The sequence below is a fragment of the Elaeis guineensis genome, chromosome 7, assembly GCF_000442705.2.
Source record: "Elaeis guineensis isolate ETL-2024a chromosome 7, EG11, whole genome shotgun sequence".
Classification (NCBI taxonomy): Eukaryota; Viridiplantae; Streptophyta; class Magnoliopsida; order Arecales; family Arecaceae; genus Elaeis; species Elaeis guineensis.
Genome location: NC_025999.2, coordinates 92,931,743 through 92,951,957, shown reverse-complemented (window position 1 = coordinate 92,951,957; position 20,215 = coordinate 92,931,743). Strand labels below are relative to the sequence as shown.

General features: G+C 38.2%; 1 protein-coding gene across 1 annotated transcript in view; it reads left to right on the top strand.

Annotated features, from left to right (window-relative positions):
- Positions 1 to 259: 259 nt before the first annotated feature.
- Positions 260 to 20,215, top strand: part of LOC105048545 (uncharacterized) — a 40,760-nt gene continuing 20,804 nt past the window's right edge. The window contains exons 1-9 of the mRNA XM_010927879.4: positions 260 to 511; positions 2,294 to 2,509; positions 2,932 to 2,962; positions 3,108 to 3,289; positions 6,166 to 6,325; positions 8,229 to 8,325; positions 11,929 to 12,098; positions 19,060 to 19,226; positions 19,963 to 20,148. Of these exons, the coding sequence (XP_010926181.1) occupies positions 398 to 511; positions 2,294 to 2,509; positions 2,932 to 2,962; positions 3,108 to 3,289; positions 6,166 to 6,325; positions 8,229 to 8,325; positions 11,929 to 12,098; positions 19,060 to 19,226; positions 19,963 to 20,148 (1,323 nt within the window). The 5' untranslated portion in view covers positions 260 to 397. The remainder of the gene's footprint in view (positions 512 to 2,293; positions 2,510 to 2,931; positions 2,963 to 3,107; positions 3,290 to 6,165; positions 6,326 to 8,228; positions 8,326 to 11,928; positions 12,099 to 19,059; positions 19,227 to 19,962; positions 20,149 to 20,215) is intronic.

Below are 20,215 nucleotides of genomic sequence, written 5' to 3'. Positions count from 1 at the left end.
GAAGTTAAAAAATTAAAAATTAAAAAAACGAGAAGCCTCTTGCTCCCTTTTTTTTTTTTTTTTATAACTTTCAAAAAAAAAAAAAAAAAAAAGAAAGAAGAACACAAATATCAATTTAGGTTCCGCGTATGCGTACGGGTTCAACAAGTGCACCATGGTCTCATCGCGGCTTCATCAAATCCACCGTCAACGTTTATAATAAGTGGGTCCGATGAACATTGATTGAGTCAACCCGTCGATAAAAACCGATTCGCCCGATCGACGATCGGAACGTTGCGGAACACGTTGCTCAAGACATGTACGGGGCGGGCGGCCAGTGCGTGCTCTGGCTGTCAAGAACCGGCGAGGCCGCGGGACGAGAAAAGGTCTGAGAGAGCCTCTCCGGCGGTCTCTTCGGATGGAATTCCGAGCTCGCGATTACGAAGGAGAAGAGATCGCCGCCGCGCTCCCTCGAGCGCCTGCCCTCGATCATCCACTCGCTCCGCGCCCTTTCCCGTCGTCCCAGTCCCAGGTTCTTTCTTCTCCTTGCCCCTCTCAATTTGCTTTGCTCGTGAATAGAAATCCACTACGCTTTTGTTTCTGTGATTTCGATTCTTGGAGTTTTCGAGGCTTTTAGTACATAACTATTAGGTTTTTCTTGAAATCTTGAATTTAGCCTTTAAACCCCAAGTGCTACTTAATGCGTGGTGGTAAGTTTGTGAGTCTCAGGCGAAGGTTTGATGGTAGTCTTGGATTTAGTGGTCTGTTCTTGAAATCTTAAATTTAGCCTTAAGCCTCAAGTGAGACATAATTTGTGGCAAGTGTTTGGTCACTTTTCTAAGTCTCAAACGAAAGATTTGGTGGTAGGTTTGAATTTAGTGGTTTTAAGCCCCAATTGCTACATAATGCATATAACCTTTTGGCCATTTTGTTGGTCCTACAGCAGAGATTCTGTGATAATCTTGAACTTAATAGTGTGCACTTCTTGAAATCTTCAGTTTTATATGAATCACCATTTGCTGCTTATAATACATCACAGCTTTTTCAGTAATTTTACGAGTATAAAACAAGATTTGATAGTAATCTTGATTTGAGTGGTCTGAGTTATTGAAATATTGAACTTAATCTGAAGCCCCAGATGTTACTTCATGATGGTAACATTTTTGGTCACTTTATGAGTCTTAGATAACAAATTAATGAGTTAAGAAAGGGTCCAGAGGCTACTTGACAAACATTTGCATCTCTGATCAAGATGTGGAGAGGAAGATTTCAAGAAAAATGGAGGATGGAAGAATTTCAGAAAGTGGGTCCCATCATTTGTCTTAACATGGACACTTTCCTCGTTTTAGAATAATTTGTTTGTTCTATTTCTATATTCTACTGCATAGAGGATCAAAGAAAATCTCTGGTTGAGTTTTTGATGTTTGACACAAGATTCGCCATTTTAATATTAAATCAAGAGGATGTTAGCATCACTGATACTGATCTTTAGCACAATGACAAGAGTTAAATTTGAAGGAGGCCAAACTAGAGAAGGATTTTCCTAGAAACGTTCAAAGAAAAAAATTTAGAATGAAAAGATACAGGTGTTGCTTGATTTGATCCTCACAGAAATAAATTAACCAAAAAGACAAGACATACAGGAAAGACAGGATTTCATTATTTACTCTTGGACACAGGCCAGGCCTCAAGTCAAATGGACGCAGGCCAGGCCTCAAGTCAAATAATGGTTGATAGATATGAGTGTTATAAAACTTGATATTGTATGCCTGTTCCATGAGCAAACCTTGTTGGGTATGGTGGGAAAATAAAGACTTAAGACATAAACGAGGGGAGTGTTTATTTATACATACTGTTTATTTTATTCATTTTGTTTTTGGTGGAAGGTCACAGATACTACCAATGCAAATGGTCGAATTGAAGGACCAACTGCATGTTAGGAAAACACAATGTGTTGTCATCCAAAACTTTTATTAGAGCTTGACTTGGAGATGGCTTTTGATTAGATAAGTAGTGGAACCTAAAGAATTCAGGGAAGTTTGTTGGGGTTTTTTCTTTGGTTTCTCTGCTGAATTTCATCCTTATCTTTTTTCATGAGCCTAAAGAATTATAGGAGTATGTTTCTTATACTTCTTTGATTGAATGGTATTTTCCCTTTTTAACTTTTATATTTTGTTGTAGTTCCCAAGGCATAAAATCTTAATCATCGAACTGTATCATAAATCACAAAGATTGGTATATGGCCTTTTTAAATAGCAGTGTGATATAAATATCTGTCATGCTTGACAAGAGGTGTTATTATGATATATATTAGGTTGCTGCTGCTTGTGAGAAGGTTGATTTTGATGACCCTTTAAGAGTACAAACCACAGATATAGCAGAATGTGCTCAAGATGGAAAACATGTTGATGATGACTTGAGAAGAATCCTTTCTAGTGAAGCTGGTCATTTGTCAACAAAAGAATGGGCTCTTTTCAAAAGTTCTTTGATGCAGAAATTCTCCTGCAGCAACATGATTTCTGTTTCATTTGTGAGTTTGTCTGTCTTCATGGTATCTGCAAATATTTAAAATTCAAAGCATTTTTGCCTTTTTTTAAAAAAAAAAAAAACTAAAACGGTCTTTCTCAAAAAAATAATAGTTTGATTTGTAAATACAGAAGTAGCGTCATTCTGATCTCATGTAATTCTTCATGTCGGTTTTGTAACTGAAGTTGAAGAGTTTAAAGTTTCTCATAAAACATGATTTCATTTTTTTAAATGTCAGTCTGTTCTGCATCTTCACATAAACTACGTCAACTATTAGCGCCATAAGTAACAATCAATTATCCCTTCAATAAAGGACAAATTTGATTTTCTTCTGTGTTTTCAACCGGTACAAGAATGAATATTGATTTTATTACTTCATTGCTCATGCTCTTTGCCAGTAATATTGAATCTCTCTTCCATTTGCAGACATCAGATATTTTGGCAAGAAACAGCAAGGGTATGCAGTCATTTTCATCTTGTTTGTCCTGTAGAGCTAGTACAATGCAAATTATCACTACTTGAGATATTATTTGGTGAATGCAATTGAGTCTGTTAGGCCTGCCACTCATATATCTTTCTATTTTTAATGGGGGAATTTGCAGAATATAAGACTCTGGCAGATATGCATATGGAGGAGCTGGATGACCCAGAAATGGTTGTGAGAGAGGAGAAAAAAGTAATCACGAGGCAGGAATATGTTTCACAATTACAAGAACTTAAAGGTGAAATTTCCCAAGCATGGAGGGCTGATGATCGCATTAAAGCTCTGAAGTTATCCATCAAGGTAAGCATATTTGTTACATGCTTTATGAATTTGTTGTTAAATTTATGCTGCATTATCTAGCTTTAATGTTTAATAGCCTTCATTGTTGTTTGTTTTATCTGTCCTTGATCAAACTTATATTATTTATGATTAAAGCAGAGTTTTTTTAATGAAAATATTTAGGTAATTTCTGAACTATCTTGTTCCACTCTGCTTTTCCTGTTCTGACTGTCATTAAGCAAGCTTATGTATGATTGATCAGTAGGATTTCTATCAAAGTAATTAGGTAATTTCTAGGCTATCTTATAGCAGTTGGCCAAGTGCCAAGAATGATATGCTCACATGCTTCTAAGGTTTGAAATTTACCTAAGGCTAGACAATAATGTCTTGTTGACACATTTTATCTGTTTCTCCTAGCATTCAAAATAATTCTTTTGTTTTGGTATGTTGTGTTTCAGTGTATATCTATGATATTATGTATATGTCTGGTACATACTATCATTCATTGTATTGTGAATATTGTGGCATTTTTACCACTATGATGACCATCTCTTTATTAATCTAGTTCTTTACAGATATCAGAATACCGACTTTTGAAATTGATGCTACAAAGTGCCGCATCTTTCCATTTATATTATTTAATGAATTTTGGGTGATTTGTTGTATCACTATTGTTGTTTTGTCTGAAGTCTTGAGCTTCACTAAGTTTTCCATACCAATTGTTTGAACATTTTAATGCATTAAGGTGTTTGTGAAAGCCTAAAGGACTCATTATGGTTCTACTACCTGAACCTGGCTATAATGTGATGCATGAAGTTTCATTTATGATTCATGGCCTCTCTTTTCTAAACTTTGCTTGAGATACTGAAACATAGCAACACAATATTAAGCTTTCTGTAAGTAGTGATTGGAAGGGTGCTCAAGAATGGTGTTGGCAATCTTTCCAACGCCAATTCCTGTTACCTAGTCCCTTGATAGCTAGGATCATTTATGCATGGAGTGGTACTCACCCAATGTTACTTGCTTCTGATACTTGCACCTCCACTTCCGATAATCATCATCTACTATACCCTTATATTAAAATTAACCATATCTTAATTTTATTATACCAATTGCTGTTTTGTCATTTCTTGGATTCCCCTATAATTTTTTGAACAAACAGCATGTAATTAAGAATATTTACTTATTCTCTATTTTGAGGGTATTTGGAACCTGGAATCTCATTTTTTGATAGCACTTTAAATTGCTGCTTCTCTATCTGCCATTTATTCTGGCGACTAAGCTCCCTCTGTTTTTGAAACACACTTTCAACATCGTTCCACAATCTTGTGATTGGCTTGTTCCAACCACATTGATTTGTTAGATGGTTTCAAAATCTTTGATCTAACTGCCACAATGAGCAAGTGTATGTTTTCTCCCTTTGGCAAGGCAACCATCCTCATACAAAATTCTCTAACAAGAACAACAATGATATACATTATTTATTTATATTATATTAACTTTTTGTATCACAATCTGACCAAAATAGGACTGATCTGAAGGATGTCTTATACATCATTCTTGGAGCATATCTTAATTATTAAGAACTACCTTTTGTTGAACAATAAGGCTCCTGAATTGCACACTCTATGACAAACTTTTCCACGCCCAACTATAAAAATTAAATGCTTTTTGCTTTGTTAACAATCTCCATTGAGGATGCGGGTTTCTATAGGCATGGGATAAGCTCTGGCGCTTGTAAATATTTCTTGCTTTTGACCTCATTCTCTTTTATCTCTGAATCTAAAAGATGAGCTACCTCAACTCCCTTAGTACCGTAGTAGAAGAATTCCATTTTTTCGGCCTCTGGCTTACTTCCCCAAGGTTTTTTTTTTTTTGTTGGGGGGGGGGGGTGGTGTGGTTGTTGTTAGTGATTTATGGTGATCTTGCTTGCCAAGGTTTACTAAGAGCTTTTGTTCTCTGGAAAGCATCCTTCAAACATCTGTTTTCTTTTTTCTTTTCTTTTTTTTTTTTTTTTGTGGTGGGGGTGCTTTGTCTTCTATTAAGTACAAACCAACTTGCCGCATCTTATGTACTATTATAATTTGGATTTCCTTGCCCTTTTCCAAACTGGAAGAGAGGAGAGAAGTGCTAGAACCAAAGGGCAACAAATTCAGTAGTCAGGACTCAGGAGTAAATGAACAAATTGAATATATATAGTATTTTTTTTCTGGGCACCTTACTCTGATATTTAGAAGTTCTCAGTTATTTTCTGTGCATATTAACAATTTAACAGATGTGCTATTTAATCTAATGGCCCAATCACTACACATTTTCTAGGCTGCAAGTTACTGAAGTTTTTCTTCTGTCACTGAGTCATGATAACTTATAATCTTTCATTGTTTTGTTCTTGAATATTAACAATTTTAGCAGATGTGCTGTTATTCTAATTTCCTGATCCCTGCACATTTTCTAGGCTGCAACTTATTGAAGTTTTTCTCGTGTCATCGAGTCATGATAAATTGTACTGTTTCATTCTTGAACATTTTTTCCTTTTTCCCAGTTGGTGTATATATTGTTTGTTTGAATTCTGAATTTCATCTCATGTCTAACAGCTGATACACTGAACTTGATAGTTTTTGTTGATGCTGCAACTCAACATGCCCCAGCCCTAGCCAATATGCTAAAACTCTGTATATGTTTATCTTACCTTGTTTAAAACTGCTAGAGTTAGGAACATGGCTTTAGAAAATAATCGGAAACTGCATGAATTTATCAATGACCTACTTTCTTAGGTTTATGATTCTTGAAGTAGATTTTTTTAGTATATGAATATCTGACCTGGTATAGATATAGGTTTTGGGGATTTTACCTTTTTGGCTTTCTATACGTCACTAATATTTATGTGTATCTTACAGGTTGCAAGGCTTTTATTAGACACATCTGTTTTTCAGTTTTATCCTACATTATTTGTTTTAGTTATAGACATAATGGATATGCTTGGTGATTTGGTGTGGGAGCGCATTAAGAGGAAGGCTGAATATGCTGATGATGGGACATTGATATATTCTTTGCCAGGTCTATTGCATCTCTTTCTATTAATTAATCTGTTGTAGAATCATTCTTATTATCTTTGTTTGATTTTTTTTTTTTTAATAATTTCTGGTTATGCTTCTGCTTGATATGGACACCAAATCATGTCTTTGTAAGTAATGTGGATAAAAATATATATATAGGTTGTGCAAGTATTCTACGTACAATGTTTTATCAATGCATTTTGGCTCAAGTTAAGATGCATGTATTCATGCATGATTTAGTTGGTGACTGGCTCAGTTGTTGATAAGTTTTCTATTCCAATTCAAAATTTTGACATTGATTGGACTGTTGTATTGCCTCTCTCTCTCTCTCTCTATATATATATATATATATACACACACACACACACACACACAGACACACACACATATATATATAACAAACTAACTCAACAGATATTGGCATTCAATGTAATATTTTTTGAAAGCGAGCAAATATGACATGGTTTTGACACTAATGTTCTGGCAGTTTTTGCTTAAAAGTTTATACTTTATTGTGCTAGAAATTTTACTAAATTCTAAGTCTGCATCATTCTCACACTTTGACATGATGAATTTCGCTGCATCCCTTCAGTTCAAGGCATGCATCATTTAGTTGTATTTTTAATATCTGTTGTATCGACTATCATTTTGCTTCTTTAGTTCTGCTAGGTGAAACCTGCTTTTAATGTCAGAAGATAAAGAGCTTCATCTCATCTATTTGGGGTGAATTTTATTCTACACTAATTTTCTGTCTGAGGTCTAGCCCTTAAAACAAAACATCTCTGGACAGTATGGATGCAATCCAGGGATAATCCATAGCCTATTGCAGATGTTAAACAGCTTCCTCCATGTATTGCAGCCCTATTCTTCCTAGTTTTATCATGCATGTCATAGGTATTGACATTGTTATTCTTATCTCATGCATCTATGCTCTCCTTTACTAATTGATATTCACATGCATATTGATGTTGTTATCTATTCATTGTTTAATAGTTTAATAAAATTCCCTTATCAGTCAATGATATTTGACAATCATATCACTCTAGAGGCCCTTCACCACATTTTTCACTCTATTCCTGATACAATTGTCCTATTTTAGATTTCATTTATTGTCATACTTCGTGGATGGGACCATAACTGTGAAGAAATTGCTTGTGAAAAATTTTTAGTAGTTCAATTGCTTGTTGGAAATCCCTCACCAAGATGAATTGAGGTCCTTTTGTAAATGGCTGGTGTAGATAGCATATATGGAAAGGATGGAAATTTTGTGAGCAGGTAATTAAGTCAGTAATCTGCAGCTTTGCAGCGATTATGTTATGCTTTTCCATATGAATGGGTTGCTTGAAATGCTGAAGAGAATCAAATGCGTGCAACTGTCTTTTTTTACTGCTTCACTTATATTTATTTATTGCTTTCAAGTATTGGTTGCAAGATTAGTGTTTTTAGTTCAAAGCAAAGGGTAACCAATTAAACAGCTATATTTTTTGATAGTTTTGGATGCATATGCTCACATCAGTAACTCACCATCTTTGTGAGTTACTGATGTAAGGAACTGACCTGCTGCTTCAGCCATTAGATGGTTGACCAGAGGATTGCTGGCCTCAAATTGTTTTTGGTGCATATGTTCTACAAGCCCTCCTATCCCATATTAGTTTCATTTATCATAACTTTGGGTAGAAGATCAAAGGGACCAGAACTTTTAGTATTAGTCCCAGTAAATTGCTATTTTTTTGAATGTCTACGTGAAACTCTATCTATTACTACCTTTTAGGAGAAGTTACAATCAAAAGGCTCAAGATTTTGACTCCCTCAAGAATAATTGAAGTTTGCTTTGTTCAGTTAATGCAGTATGATTGTTATTGCCAGTGTTGCTTCACTCTGATTCTTCTTGATGTTGTGTGCAGAGAAATTTCAATCTGCTGATATATGTTCTGAAGCAAAAGAGACTTGTTATAACTGGTTCTGTAAAGTTGGATCAATTCGTGAGCTTCTTCCTCGCATGTGAATATCTTTTACTTCACCTATTGTAGTAAATCATTTTGTTCTGCATGGCACTCTTTTTAACTCTTCAAAATGCTGTTCCATTCTGAGCATTCTTCTTACTTCTTGATGACTTTCATGCTGGTTTCATTTCATTGACTTTATTGGAGGTTTAAGCTTAGAAATATGGCCACCATTAACAGCAAATTTTATTTGAGAACAAATTGGTATCATATTTCTTAGCTATTTGAACAGTATTTTTGGGATTTTGATATTCAAGCAGACTGTATGATCACCTTGAATTCATTTAGGATATAATAAGCTTTATTTTGTGAATATAGCATTAGGTGGGAAGAACGGTAGATAACTTATGAAAATTTTGATGTGCTTGGAGGACACTTGGGTTCATTAAAACTCCTTTGTTTTATTAGTAATTTGTTCACATCCAAGCAATTTATCAAAAATTTCATGCCAGAGACCATGAATGTCTAAAATTTGTCAATAGATTGAGATTTCATTACAAATGTTAGATGGTTTAAGCGAAGGTTTGCCAGCACCTGGCAGCCCTCCATACTATTCTGAATACCCCCCATTGCCCTCTATCCTTTTGTTTGGGGGGGGGGCAATGGTTCATATAAAACTGAAGTTATTCTATGCAAGGTTGGCCATGCGGGTATCGGGGCCCGCACTGGTTGGCTAGTGGCATAATTCAGTATGTCCCTGTGCAGTTCTGTGTTGAGCCTGAACCAACATAGTAGAGAGAGCGGAGTAGAGGGAGAACTAGAGAGAGGAAAAGAGAGAGTGGGGGCAAAAGGAGGGAGAGGGTGGGGAGGTTGGTGGTGGCCGCCGAAGGGCCGTAGAGGCCTCAGGATGACCAAAGGAGCAGGGGAGAGGGAGAATTGGAGAAAGGAAGAGAGAGAGAGAGGAGGGGAGGGAGGGAGAGGCTGGCGGTGGCCGCCAGATGGAAACAGGTGACTCGCCCTTGCTTTTTATTTTTTGCCAACTCTCTCTCTCTCTCTCTTCTCTTCGGAGGAGGACGGAGCTTTGGCGGCCTCCCCGGCCTCCCCGGCCTTCCCTCTCCTTCACTCTCCCCCTTCTCTTTTTTCCTTCTCTTTCCTTCTCCCTTCTCTTGTCCTCGTTGGTGTCTTGTTTCAAACACCGGAACTGTCCCAGTCGGTTGCAAGTATGGTTCGGCATGCCCTAAATTGGATGGTTCGGCTATCCATGCTTCTATGAATGTTCCTTCATTCATGAAAATCGCTTGCATACTTTCATCGTCAGATAATAATTTATTACCTATAACATCTTCTGTCATGCCCAAGAAGTTTCAATTTCACATATTCTTCAACTCAAATTATTTGTTGCAAGAATATATGATACCGTTAGGAGGGTGACATGAGCTCCTTGTGATAAAAATGTCAACATATAGTTGGCTAATAACTATCTTTTTGAATTTCCTAGGGCAAAATGAAGAAGCAGAACTCTGACATGTTCTGGCTGCCTCTGGTAATGTCAGGGAAAATGGCCTTTAAAGAGGGACATAAACGAAAAAAAATTGGTGGCATAGATAAGCGAGATCAGATTTTTTTTCCCTTATAGATGTAAGCTTCTTTTAATAGCTTTCTGGTGGATTTTGAGATGTATGTTGGACATTTTGACAAAGTTTATTCCCTTGAAATGGATCTGTAGTCCTAAAATGTGTATATATATATATAACCATGGTTTGCTCTGTGCCTGCAAGTAGCTGACTTATCTTAAACATGTCTATTGCACTGTCCAAAGAAGTCTAGCAAACTAATGCTAACTAGCATTATCTTAGATTAAATACTAAGATAATAGACACTTGGGAAATCTGGGTAGAAATCTAGAAAGCCATATAATCAGTCAAAAATAATGAGATGTTATAAGTAGCATGCAAGCAAAAAATAATAAATAGCATCGAGCAAACTGAGCACTAAACTCGGGTTTTGTATGGGTTTGTACCATAATATATTAGACTGATGCTGCAATGCGAGCCAATATCATGTGATACAATTTCATGCTACTGGTGCTTGTGATGCATTTCCTGTACTGTGCTGACTGTTTATCAGCACACTATACCATTCAATATTGTACGGTATCACCTAGTATTTTCGGAATGTGTGAGTTAGGTGGTCCATTTTCATTTGGTTGTTAATAGAAGGGTCAATACGCCCTTTGCATGACATGAAATTATTGGCATAAGCTATATACAAGCAAGTTGACTATCCTTGTTTGGTGGGAAGAAGGGAGTGAATGAAGAAAGTTTGTCTCCCTGGAAAAAGAATGGTGGAAGGAGAAAGTAATATGAATAATTTCTATAAAGTGACAGATTGATGCATGTAAATAGAGAACCACACGGTTAGTCATTGCCACATTAAACAGTCGAAGTCTGATTTCTACAAGAATTCTTTAGTGTAAAACTCCAATTTGCTGTGGCTGTTCTACAGAAGCACATAGCATGCCTCATAAAGGGGTAATAAATGTGTGTGAGAGAGAAAGAGATAGGTAGAGAGAGAGAGAGATCCAAAATTTTTATCAGGTCAAATCTGATAACAGTAATTTGTGGATAAATAAGATATCAGTTTTCTGATTTTGTCCTTATGTCATCTGGTGCTAGAATTTCCGGTTTAAGGTGCAGAATCTGATGATCTAATGGGACAAATAATGAAAGGACAAGATATACAAATAAGTTACTGATCAGACTTAGGCTTTGATATGAAAGAGAAAAACATGAAAGGAAAGTGAGTGTTTAGATAAAACAGTTTGAAATACTGAGAAGTCAACAGAGAGTCATTGTTGATCCTATTTCTTTCTATGTAAACAAAGTCTTTGTGAAGGGAACAACAGATACAGAATCTTGTAAGAAGATGATTGGGTCATCATCCTTGTCTTATATCCTCGATGAGGTATGGTTATTATCCTTTCTTTCCTCACTTCACTAGATGAAGCATTGTGTTGATTATATGAAATATGACAGGTATAATCATTCTGTCATATGGTCAGCAAATTCCAATATTTCAGTAATAACTAATAAGATATTTTAATTACTCTTTCTGTAATCTAAGTTATATTCACCCTCTGAATCACTGATTAATCACTGGATTATGTGGCAATTAGATGGTGGCATGGTGCATTTTATTGGTTCACCTTGTAGATTGTTATCCAACTGTCACAATTTAAAAATTGAGTCCCAGACACAGACAAAGAAAATGAGCTAATGTTGGACAGTACTGTGTTCCAGATACAATTGGACATTGAAGATATCTGTTTTTGATTATTGACATGCTTAGATATTTTATAATTTCAATCATGCACTTAGTGCAATTCTGAAATGTGTTGGTCATATAGCCCTCCTGTTAACTTTCTGCTTTATATTTTCAAGTCCATGGGATGTTAGGTTTGTAATTGGGACCATTATACCTGGTTCTTTAAGATTTAACCTTGATACTAATAAGGTGTAATCTGATGCCATTAGGATTTCTCTCTAGCTTCTGGGTCTAAATTTATGCAAACTTTGTCATATGTAAGTGCTGTATCATATTTGTATGTTTTGTGTCATCAAAGGGAACTTATGTTATGCTTATAATTTAAATGTTGTCCCAGATACTTGGAACTTGCCATTTTACGCTGCTGGCGCTTCCTGGAAGACAATTTTTTGTTAAATCTTCAGCGCTTGGCTATGATGATGAGAGGGCTGGCAGATCCACTTGCATCTGCCTATTGTCATCTTTATATGGCCCACTGTGCAAGAACACTGCATCCAATAGACGTAGGTAAGAGAAGAAGCATATTGATAAATACTATGTGGCAGTTGAATGCAATGAAATATTAAGCCACCACATTTTTGTTTCCCAAATGCATAATACATTGAAATATGCATTTATATTGCCATACCTTGATCAATGCACATAAAGAAACCATCATGCTTCTCTGGTATTTAATCATTGTGCCATGAGCCTAGTAGAAATTCTGATTTTTTGTCTATGACCAAACTGTCTAGTGCTTGCTTTTGTATGACTAGAATGACATCCAAGTGTTATCACCTCACACTCTATAAGCAGTTTGTTTGGATGGAAATCACTTCGTTGGAATTTACAGTCTAATTATATGAAGGAAATTAAACCTCAGGGATGAGGCTGCTGATCTTAAAAGATGATATGGTTCCGAAGAAGTCCCTATAGAGCCAAAGTTAATGGGAGTCAAGGTGTCCTATCACTTTTGTGTGTGTTAAGCATGACAATATAGTTTTATGCATTTTTGAACAGAAAAAATACAAACATATCCAAAGGACAAGAGTCTTCACTAAAATCAACAAGAGACTTCCTAGGATTCAAGAAAACATAAGACAGCCTTCCATATTCTCATAGGAAGATCCAACATCCTTTTAAGTATTTTTTTGTCCATGGATTTTTTTTTTCAATAAATGATGCTTTTCATCCCTTTCCCCCCTTTAAACTAACTCATGGGGACAACCAAAACATGTTCAGGTATATCTTTGATGCTGGAGCACCTAGGGTGCATGCCTCGATTGCACGGTTTGCGGGTCTATCCCAGCTGCACGGGTCACAGAATCCAACATCAGTTTAGTCTCGTTAGGAAAGTTTGATGTTAGTTTGGATTTTTGTGAATTTTCTTTTTTAGAACTTTTGATGTTATTAGGAAAGTTAGTAGTTAGGGTTTTTTGAGTTAGAATAGGACTTGGAATCCCCACATTGAAAGGTTGAAGAAAAAATTCCTCTTGTACTACTTATATCTACTCCCATTGGTGCTCTTTTTGTAATCATACTAGAGATACTTGCAATCAAGGTTTGCTGAACTGATACCGCCGGCCGGCCGAAACGGCCGACGGTACGGTTCGGTATGGTTTCATACCGTACCGAACCGACGACCCGAACCGGAAGAAGAAAGTGAGAAATTGAGAGAAATAGAGAGAGAGAAAGAGGAAGAAAAAAAAAAGAGGGAGGGGAAGGAGCCGGCGGGGCCGCCGGACGGCCTCCGACTGGCCGTCGTGGCCGTCGGAGGGCACTGTCCACGCGCGCGGTGCCGCAGGCGTGAAACAGGGGCATCGCGATGCCCCTGTTTCGCAATTTTTTTTAAAAACGTGGTTTTAAGTGAAGTCGGCAAACGATTTGCCGGCTTCACGATTTTTTTTTTTTTTTTTTAAATTCTTAAGTCGGCAACCCAGTTGCCGACTTCATAAGTTTAAAACAAAAAAAAAGAAAAAATCGAAACAGACGACGTCTGTTTCGAAAAAGAAGAAGGGGGCGGAGCCATGGAGGGGCTCCGCCCGCTCGACCGCCCTCAAGCCGTCGGCGTCGGCTCGCCGGCCACCAGGAGCCTCGCAATGGAGGCACCGTCTGTCCAGTAGGTTCTCCACCCCCCTCCGAGCGCTCTCTCTCTCTCTTTTGCTCTCTTGAAAGCCCTATCGGGCGATACGGGGTTCGGAAGCCCTCCGACGGCCGCAGTCGGCCACCGCCGGCCTCTGGCAGCTCCCACCTCCATCTCTTCCCTCCCCTCTCTCTCTCTTTCTCACTTTCCATTCTTTATTCGTCGGTACCGCCGGTGTATCGATTTTACCGACCGAATCGTGCCGGTTCCCCATCGGTCCGGTACGAGATGGGGTGTATCGGCCGGTTCGGCACGGTATGGCAAATCTTGCTTGCAATATTGATTAGTGAAGGTTCTATTGGGAATTATTCTTCCCTTGTTTTCTTTCTATTCTCTTTGGTGGATTCCTAGGGTTAGCGAGTGAGCATGTGAGAGCTGTATCCTTGGAGTAGCCAGCCAAAATGGTGTTTTCGGCTTTGGAAGAGAGTGATCCATATCTGCTCCTCTTCTAACTACAGTCCACTTGTGTCGTCTGTGCTAGAGTGGGGTTTCTACTTTGCCACAATCGGTTGTGCTGGCATACCCTTCCTCTGAGTTTTTCAGCTCAAATTCGATACCTCCCTAACGCCATTCTTGCCTATTTCTAGTGCTAGAAGCTTTAAAGAGGCATTTGCTAATCTAGGGTAAAATGATACATAAGAAATGGTTACATTGCTCAAATAGAAAAGCTAATAAATTAAGAAAACCATAGGATACAAAATAATGTCTATCACAAAGTTAAAACCTAAAAGGAATAGAATCTAATATATATATATATATATATATATCAAAATGGAGGCCTCTTAGTGCAGAGGCCTCCGTTTGCCACATTGCAACTTTTGCACGCTGCCATATTGCAACTCTCGCGTGGAAGAAAAACCGCACACCCATGGAGATCGGAGGGGTTTCTTAGGTTTCGGTTGGGGGTTTTTCTCGAGCATATAGATTTTTGTGCGACTTGTGGCGGTGTGAGCAGCAGAGGGCCGAGGACATTGAGGGTAGGAGCATAGAGGGAGGTGTTGCGGTGACCAAGGAAGGCAGCGAGGTGAAGGAGGCAGTGGTAGAGCGAAGGTCGTGGAAGGAGAAGTAGGGGAGGGAGGAAGCAGTGGGGGAGTCGAAGGTACAGTCACAGGTGTGGCGTGGCAGAGGGAGCGGTAGAGGTAGAGGAGGAGGCAGAGGGCGAGGATGACGAGGGGGGTGGAGGCTTTTGATGCGGATGCCAATGGTGCAGCAGAAAGCTTAGGTGAGGCATTTCTCACTTTTGCTTTCTTTGCCAGTTCTCGAAAGTCGAAATCCATCGGAAACCCGAAGAGGATATTGGTTCTTGGGCAGATCTTTGTATGTTAGAGAGAGGGGAGGAGTTCCGGAGAAATGACGATTTTGTCTAGGGAAATCGGAGTTTCGAAGGGAGGAGATGGACCAAAAGCATATGTTCATGTCAGCCTTGGGTTCAGGGCTCGACGTCGGGGTGGGGCTTGGGCTGGCCTTCAGGCAGACGGCTGGCAAATGGGGGGTGCCAGCGAGCTCCTACGCTGATGTGATGGCAGAGAATGTCGAGAAGGAGCTAATGAGGTAGGTCCTGGATGGGAGGGACAGCAAAGTTATCTTCGATTTGTTCCCTTATTACCTTAGGTAAAAGCTTTCCTTCTTTTTTAAAAGCATTTTTTGTTATTTTTCAGCCGCTCTTGATTCTTTCACACCTCAAGATTTCGTTATTATAATGGTACATTAGTTGTCATTAAGATATTAGTTGCATCATGAGGGCCTTCGAAAGGAGAACGTTCTTGATTCCGTCATTGCTTTATTTAATGCTAAGGTTTTTGATTTTCACTTTCTATTAGCCATTGTTGATTCTTTTCAACCTCAAGATTCTGTTATTTAATGTTACATTGATTGGCGTTAAGATATTAATTGCATCATGAGGGCCTTGGGAATGGAAGCATTCTTGATTCCCTGATTCCTTTATTTAATACCAATTTTTCATTTTAACTTTAAAATTAGATTTTTAATTATTTTGTAGATACATATAAAATAGATTTTAATAAATTAATAACATAAAATATTTTTTTAAAAAAATTGCATTCTGTGCATGGCATGGGGTTATAAGCTAGTTTGGTAATAAAAGTGGGGCTAGTTGCAAAAGACTATACTTAACTCTTTAATTTGATTGAGTAGAGATATTTATGCCTGTGAGCAAGTTGAATTCATTTGGAATCCCATTCTTTGTTGCTGCAAATTATTTGGAAGTTGCATCAGCCAGATGTGAAAAATGCATTGTTTAATCTCAGTGCTTTGTGAGAGGTTCCCAATGGAGACCAATGCAATTCATATTCACATCTATGTGGATTGTGAGCAACAAGGAAAGCAATGGCTGGTGATTCACTTCTTGATGTTTGGAGACTATCTTTGTAGAAAGTGGATGAAATCAGTGAAAAGTTGCCTTTGATCTAAATTGTGCACAGAAAATTTGAGACAAGCCTCATGAGTTTCTTTTGGGACTTGATATCATGTCAGTTAATGAAGGATCTCAGATAGTGTCAACATGTTATTGGCGAAATGGTCTAGGTGACTACATCTGGACTGGACATATGTTGTTAGGATCGTGAGTCAGGGCATGAATTCTCCTAAAAGACCTCACTAGGAGGCTATTTATCAAATCTTTTGCTCTCTCTATGGTATTTAGTGTGCTTCTTATGCCATCTTAATGCCGCATATTATTTTGGGATAGATTTTGCTGATTTACTTGTTACTGAAAAATGAGGTTTGCTTCAGGCTTTTGAATTTCTCTTTTGGGAAATCTTGTCACATTTAGGAGCACAAAGAAAAGGAAAAAATGTGGGAATTGTAGCAGAGAGGTGCAATCAGCCTTGCTAATTGTTAGCTGTCTTGATTTTACAAACTTCTATAAGAAAATTGTTTGTGGTGATCGATGCTCCTTAATAATTAGGTTATTCCTTAACTTGCATTAGGTCTAATGTTTCTTGAGCATGCGAAACACATTAGAAAGTTTAGTGATTTTGTTTGAGGAGAAATAATCAGATGCCTTCCTCCTTTTATCCTGATCAAGGATATTTTCACTGCAGAGTTTGGACTACATTATTGGAAAATATACCTTAAATATAGCATAAATCAAATCTAGCCACGAAGTTCAAGAGGTATTTTAGATGGTCTAACATTACTTGATTTGGTGTGTCCTTTTAATCAGGTAGAGCACTAGAAATAGATTTAGAATACTTAGGTAGATTTATAATAGATGGCCTATGATAATTTTGCACATGATTACCATAAGTTGTGCCTGATACCATATTTTCGTACTTACAAGTTTCAATTAGCTCTAGCAAATTTCTAGAGTTTTCATATTGCATAGATTTCTTAGTGTGAAAGGGTTTCAACCATCTTACAGATGAATCTGTAACAAATGCACTGGGTGCTTTTGATTCTCACAACCAAGGTTCGCCAAACCGTCTCGAACCGGATGGTTCATGGTGTTCTAAGCCATACCGATGGCAAATTGGGATAGTTCAGACAGGTAAGTCGAAACATCAGACGATGAAGAGGGAAAGAGAGGAAGGGAGAGAGAGAGAAGAGGATGGGAAGATGGGACAACATCATCGGAGATCGTCGGAGGGCTGTGGAGGCCTTCATGGCTCGGTGTCATCCGATAGGACGTTTAAACAAGAGGGAAGGAGAGAGAAGGGAAACGATGATATCGGAGCATGGTGCAGCTGACGGAGAGGCTGTCGAAGGGCGTCGGGAGGCCACCATGGCCATTGGGCGGCGAATGAAGTGGGTGGAGCCACGACCGCGGAACAGGGATGATCGCCCCTATTCTCTCATCGCATTTTTTTTTAAATGCCAATGAATGGTTAAGTCGGCAAACCCATTGTCGGCTTCACCATAATCTGGATTTTTAAAAAAAAAAATTCATGAAACAGGGGCGATCGCCCCTGTTTCACGCCCACGGTGCCGCAGGCGTCGATTGTGCCATTCGATGGCCACAACGGCCAGTTGAAGGCCCTCCGGCGGCCTCTCCAACGGCTTTTCCTCCCACTTCTTTCTTCCCCCCACTCTTTCTATCTCTTTCTTTTTCTGTTCCTCTTCGCTTCTTTTCTCCTCTGTGTCGATCCGCCAGCTGGTCGACATAGGTCCTAATATCAGTTCCGCCTTTTTTTCTTACAACATTAGAGAATGTTTGTTTTATATAAATGTCTCTTTTTATGTTTTATATACAAAACTATCCGATGATACTAATGAATTTGTTAAATTCTTGATACATGTTGCTTTTCTCACTTGAATACTTTGTACAACTAGAAAAGCAAAATTGTTTCTTCGTACATAACATACCAGCAAGGTTTGCGGTGTTGGTATTGCGGTCGGATCTGGTTGGCAGACGGCATGGTTGGTATGCATCCATCCTGTTCTGTGTCGGGCCTGAGCCGACAGCCTAGAGGGCGGGAGAGAGGGAAAATGGGAGAAGGAAAAGTGAGAGAGGGGGAGGGAGAGGGAAGATGTGAGAAAGAGAGATAATGAAGGATAGTGGAACTCGTACCAACATGGCAGTGAGGGCGAAGAACGTGAGAGAGGTAGAGGGAGAGAGCGAGGGTTATCAAAGACCACTGGAGGCCCGTCGAGGCTGTCAGAGTGATGGAGGGGCTCCGCCCTCCTCTCGCTGGAAACAAGTGCGGAAGCCCCTATTTCTTTTTTTTTATTTTTGTGATTTCCAGTGAAGTTAGCAATACTGTTTTCAATCTCCTCCTCCAGCCCTCTAGCAGCCTCAGCAGGTCTCCAATGGCCTCGGTGGCCTCTAGCAGCCCCCTCTCCCTCTCCCTCACCCTCTCCTTCCCTCCCCTCTCTCTCTCTCTTCCTCTCTTTTCTATTTCCTCTCTCCCTCCACCGATTTCTCATTTCGAATGTTGGAACCATCCTAATCCACTGCCGGCACGGCTGTATACCCCAAACTGGATGGTTTGAGATAGTTATGCAATCCTTGCATGCCAGTTCTGGTTGCCAAATTGTTTTTTGTTAATTGAACTTACCTAATTAAGCCATTTTTTAGGTACTCAATATCCAAATAACATTGTAAATGAATGGTACAACAGATATATGTGCATCTCATCTTCCCGATGTTTTTAAATGGTTAGAATCTTTTGTAAATATAAGTCTCATCTCGATACATGTGTATTTATGTACTAATGCAAAAATTGTTTGGGACACTACATTCAAGTGTTCATTTAGTTTTTTAGGTTTTCTGATTGAAAATTGTATAATCATCTTGTGGCCTTTCATTTTTTTAAATGGATAGCATTAACCTACACATTGTTTTCAGATATTCTTTTGATCACTTGCTCACAACATTATTCTCGACAGGCTATTTGATCATGTCCCTTAGTAATATTGGAATTCTACTGCAGCGTATTATTGTGGACAAAGAAACATTTAACAGCCATTATTACAAGAATAAGAAAATGCTAATAAGCTTAATGGAACCGGCAATTGAGTGGATCATGAAGTGCATCTTTATGGATGGTTATCAGGTTAGCATTGGAAAATTGTTTTATTTTTATTTTTTGGTTTTGACTATTGTAATAATTTAACTCAATGATTTGTGTACCAAATAAACATGATCAAAGTCTATATTATTAAGTTTGCTTTTCTTTATTTGTAATTGCCATCTTTCATCAAGATGTTAATTTGTTCTCTAGCACTGAAAATTGCTTGTATCTTCTAGCGTTTGGTTTTGAAGTTGCTATATCGTTCTTTTCTGGGATCTTGAATATCTTCACCTGTGTACTCAACATTTGTGCATTAGCTCTAGAAATGGTATCAGAGGAAAAAAAATACGCTTGTTTACGTTTCTGGTGAATTCAATGAAATGCCTGTCAATAAATAATCATCACTGAATGCGAAATTATATTCGATAATATTTCCAGTGAATCCAATGATGCTTAAATGTTATTTCATAACAAATGTTTGGCAATGTATTGGCCTGATGAGTCTTAGAAGTTGCAACATATGAGTTGAATGTGCTTTTTAAAATATTTGATATAAAGAAGACCATGGTCTCCTTCAGAGTCTGTTGAACTTCAGGGTACTGATCATTTATAGTGTGACTATATTGTCTGTATGTCACTGTTCTACCGTTCAATGTAAAGTTCATACATGAGCCTTCTTCCCGGTATGCATGCATCTATTCTGTTCTGATCTCATTTCCAAGTATTTCTTGTGTAAGTTGACAAAAAATTGACATTATATCAGTTGTGTTTGATATAGAAATCTGGTAATATCATTTCGGAGTTTGGAATTGGGGGAAATCTATCACAATCAACCTGGAATATCCCATGTATTTCAGTTATTTTGCATTGTTTGCTCAAACAACTTCCAGCTGAAGTGGTCAGCAACAATGCTTTGGAGATTGCAGAGCTTTTTGAGAAAAATATAGATATCTCACTTGATCAGGTATGTCTTCTACGAGTACTAAACTGCCATACCATGACAGATCATATGATTTCCAATTTTTTGCCTT